This window comes from Sapajus apella, unplaced genomic scaffold (genome assembly GCF_009761245.1).
Source record: "Sapajus apella isolate SASKATOON/1434 unplaced genomic scaffold, GSC_monkey_1.0 scaffold3, whole genome shotgun sequence".
NCBI lineage: Eukaryota > Metazoa > Chordata > Mammalia > Primates > Cebidae > Sapajus > Sapajus apella.
Window position 1 is genome coordinate 6,345,517 of NW_022436943.1, and position 4,875 is coordinate 6,350,391.

The 4,875-nt window shown below is 40.6% G+C and overlaps 1 protein-coding gene across 7 annotated transcripts in view; it reads right to left on the minus strand.

Annotated features, from left to right (window-relative positions):
• Positions 1-4,875, minus strand: part of ESRP1 (epithelial splicing regulatory protein 1) — a 66,022-nt gene that overhangs the window by 26,529 nt on the left and 34,618 nt on the right. For all 7 annotated transcript variants that reach the window (XM_032248927.1, XM_032248900.1, XM_032248895.1 and 4 more), the window contains exon 13: positions 2,782-2,947. In XM_032248927.1, the coding sequence (XP_032104818.1) occupies positions 2,782-2,947 (166 nt within the window). The remainder of the gene's footprint in view (positions 1-2,781; positions 2,948-4,875) is intronic.

The following is a 4,875-nucleotide window of genomic DNA, read 5'->3' on the forward strand; positions in this document are numbered from 1 at the left end:
GAGGTTGCGGTGAGCCGAGATCGCGCCATTGCACTCCAGCCTCCTGGGTTCAGGCAATTCTCCTGCCTCAGCCTCCTGAGTAGCTGGGATTACAGGCACGCACCACCATGCCCAGCTAATTTTTTGTATTTTTAGTAGAGACGGGGTTTCACCATGTTGACCAGGATGGTCTCGATCTCTTGACCTCGTGATCCACCCGCCTCGGCCTCCCAAAGTGCTGGGATTACAGGCTTGAGCCACCGCGCCCGGCCGATTTTTGTATTTTTTAGTAGATGGAGTTTCGTCATCCTTGCCAGGCTGGTCTCAAATTCCCGACCTCAAGTGATCTGCCCACCTCGGCCTCCTAAAGTGCTGGGATTACAGGCATGAGCCACCCTGTCCAGCCAGTTTTTTATTTTTATTTTTTGCGGAGATGGGGTCTCACTTGGAGACTCAGGCTGGTGTCTAACTCCTGGCTTCCAGTGATCCCCCCACCTTAGCTTCCCAAAGTACTGAGATTACAGGCATAACCTATCACTTATGGCTTTTTTTTTTAATGGAGGAAATTTTAAAATAAAGAAAAACACAAGAGCTTTTGATTAATAATATCCCTAGAATATGCTGTTCCCACTTATCAGAGTAGAGGCCAAAACATGCTTGAGCATTTACATAACAAAGGTTTTTAATAGCCTCAAACACACAAAAGTTATTAAGGTTAGAAATTGTTTATCAAAATTATAAAATATTTTTGGCATATGCTTTTTTAATCATATCAGATCTGTAGCATAAAGAAGAGCATATAATTCCCATGTTTGAATACTTTCATGTTGTTATATGGGTAATTTCACTAAAAGTGGGGAAATGCAAAATAAAACAACACTCTAGGGGATTGGAAGTATTAGCTTAAATATAATGCACATGACCTTCAATTTTAAAATTCCACTTCTGTAAAACTGTCCTACAGAAATATAATGATGTCCCCTATAACCCCAGCACTTTGGGAGGCCGAAGCAGGTGGATCACTTGAGCCCAGGAGTTTGAGACCAGCCTGGAAAAAACCCATCTATAGTGGGGGTAAAAAAGAGAGGGAGAGGGAGTGACGGAGTGGGGGAGAGGGGGAGAAGGGAAGGGAGAAAATCAAGTGTTTAAACATCAACATGAGCTTCAATAGAGAAAAATTAAAAGTACCAAGGTCTACAAATAAAGAAACTTAAATTATGATATTTTTTACTCTTTGGATGTTTTAAGGAGGTTGCAATGAGGAAAATATACATAGAAGTCACTGACACATTTTTCAGTTTTAAAAAAAAGAACAAGGAACAACTAGATAATGTATGTTAAGATGCCACATTATTTGGAAGCACACATGTGTATGTATTACTAAACTGTTAATAATGATTACTTCTAAACTCAGAGGTCCATAAAATGGGAGTCTTTTACGCACTATACTCCTATACTCAGACTTAATAATGAGCACGTTACAAATTTTAAAACTACTGGTAGAAAAAAAAAAAATTAACCTACAGGCCCAGATCCAAAATTATAGGAGCTATTAAGCCATAAATGTGAGTTCCTTCTGCCTTTGGAGCTTCAATTCAAGATTCAGGGTCTTGTTTCCAAGAAACTCCTTCCTGTACCACTGCTCAGATGGCAGGTAGTGATGGAAGCAGCTATTCTTCAATTATACTATAGGTACAAGAACTCTGGCAGACATTCAGAGGCACAAAGGATTCCATTCCTGACATTCTGATGACGTAAGCCATTATCACAGGGTCCAGAGAGGATGGCAGATTGGGGTTGGGCTAAGTGTCTGGCACAGTATTCCATCATGGACAGTTACTCGTGCTTCTCATCCTTTTTAAACCTTCAAAAGAGAGTTAGCTGACAATTGTCACAGCCTTTTTATTTTTCTTCTCCAGTAGAATAAAGAATATTTTCAATCGCATTAATGTTTTTAAAAACTGCTAACAAAATAAAAAAAAAAACCTAATTAAAAGTGGCTACAAACTTGCCTGTTACTATGAGACCCCCCCAACTCTCTTCCTCCCCAGTGGAAAACTCTGTACTGGACAGAGAAGAAAAATACAATGCAACGTAACTGTAGGATCAGACAGGTTAGGTCCCAGACACTTAGTAAAAGCCTCACTTCCATGTTCGTGTATGCACTCAAAACGTTTCATCTAAATAGCTTGGGAAGAAGCTAACACTGTGGTCTCCCAGCTCCCAGACTGACAATATTCTGTCCATTATACCCTAGTATGCTATGTTCCAGAAATTGAACACAGCTAAAAAGACAGACAAAATAGAGAGACTCAAAGAAAACACTAAATAATCTAATTCTGGATTGGTCTATAGATTTGTTTAAAGATTTAGAAAGAAAAGAATATAAGCCCTGGAATATTTATAGCAACAGTTTTTATTCACTGTGCAGTGACATGAATTAATATATACCATTACTCTTGTTATGAATTTTCCTGCTTTATGATTCATTCATCTGATACTGCCACCCTACTGCAGTGATTGCAGCACTACTCACTTAGGGTCCTATGACAGGAAGAGTGAGAAAGGAAAGCTGTACACACAGGTGATCTAAAAGATTATGCTGTCAGTATACGGTTAAAAACTAAACTTCTTTTGCTTCTTCTTGAAACAAGCATCTTGGTCAGAGATATGACCAGAGGCTGTGGGCTGCCATGCAAACCTTCAACATGGCAGACAACATTGTTTTGTGAGCTCGGGCACTGGCTATCAAAGGAGTCCTTTGTTTCTGCCCCCCGGTTTCCACTGCTCTCAGAGCCTTACCTGGGATAGTACGCTGTGTAGTTCATGAAGAGCTGAGTGCCTGCTGGGTAGTACGCTGTGGAGGGCTGCAGTGCTCGTGGATTCAAAATCACAGAGGGCTGATAAATAGCTTCTGTAGGAATAACTGCAGCAGGAGCTGGAAATGTGTAGGAGGGAGGAGACAGGCCTAGATAAGCAAAGAGAGAGCATTTGAGCCATGTTTGTAACGGTTGACATGCTCGTGCTAGCGCTAAAACCAGTGTCACTGTTCCATCTACACATTTTAAAGAAAGAGACCACAGTTCTTTATGCCATCCCAAGCAATTTCTTTTTGATTATATAATTAACACATAGAAGTAATCCCGAACACCACCACCTGTCAACCTAAAAAAGAGTTCTTAGCCTGAAATTTGGAAAAACCAACATCAAGTGGATTTTCATGTTTTCTCAACCATTTCACAACACCATGTTTTCCCTCATGCTGAGTGCCAGTTACTACAAACCAACTCTCACAGCAAAGAAACATGGAACTGACATTTAGAATAAGTTTCAAACTAGAGGCTACTAGAAATTTTAAATTTTAAATTATGCTTCTACTCCATCTTGTTATCTACCCGCCAGTACACCGTCAAATGAAAAGTGTTGTGATAAACCTCTCTTGGCCACAACCATGTCCCAGATCAAAGCATAGACTGCGCCAGAAGGAACTGGCCAAAAAGGAATGAGTAGATCAACTCTGCATTATTCTCACCTAAAGGCAACCCACATGATGGGCTTGGATGCTAATTTTTATTTTCAGACCTTTAAAAAGAAAAAAATGCAACCTGGGAAATAGTCCCCAAGGAAATGATGTCTAAGTATTCTGGGGAATTAACTAATAAAAAGCTGGCCCAGATTAAATTAAAAATTGGGCCCTAACTACTTTTGTCTTTTGGTCATCCAGGATCTTCCAGGTTTAGAAACAAAAGACCAGCGGCTGGTCACTAGCTTTCACTTGTGGGATGAATACAACTATCTGGGCCATCTATACCCAATAGAAGAGTTAGGTTGAAATGCTGAATGAATATGGGTTCCCTGACTTTAAGCTTCATACCTAGAACCACCATATTCTGCAATCAGCAGAGGCCCAACGGGTAACTTTTGCCCATGAAAATCTCCAAGCTGACTTCAAATTGTCTTTTATTCTTATGAGTTTCTACATTCCCATGGAGATGGGTAAGACAGCAAGCTAAACAAGGGCATATAGACCAAAGACAAACATATTGATCTCATATTTAACTTGGGTGCTTCTTCCATACTCATTAAAAACTGTGCTAAATGTTAGATAAACTTTTAAATTATAATCCCTGGACTTGAAGAACCAAAAGAAATACCAACAATACAAAATGAGGCACCTAAGTCTTACAGAAAGTTATGCAGCCTGTGCTCATATTCTGATTTCAAAATTATCAAGCAATTCATTACAGGAGAGTGACTCATACCAATAAGACAAAACACACATCGTGGGTAGTCCATTCAGCTTCAAAACAAAGAAAGGTAGAAATTTTTGATAATCAAATAGGTTGGGCTGAGATGAGATATTTTGGGCATTCTTCAAACAAAAGGCTAGCTATTTTTTTTTTGAGACAGAATCCTCCTCTGTCACCCAGGCTGGAGTGCAGTGGCACGATCTCAGCTCACTGCAACCTTTGCCTCTCACATTCAAGCAATTCTCCTGCCTCAGTAGCTGGAATTACAGGCGCACCACCACTCTTGGCTAATTTTTTGTATTTTAAGTAGAGATGGGGTTTCACCTTGTTGGCCAGGCTGGTCTCAGACCTCAGGTGATCTACCTGCCTGTGCCTCCTAAAGTGCTGGGATTACAGGTGTAAGCCACTGTGCCCAGTCAAGGATAGCTGCTCTTATATATCTAAAGGAGAGTAGCATATATGCACAGACTACAAACATTAAGTTAACCATAAAATGTTCCTTCTTGGCCGGGCGCGGTGGCTCACGCCTGTAATCCCAGCACTTTGGAAGGCCCAGGTGGGTGGATCACGAGGTCAAGAGATCGAGACCATCCTGGTCAACATAGTGAAACCCCGTCTCTACTAAAAATACAAAAAATCAGCTGGG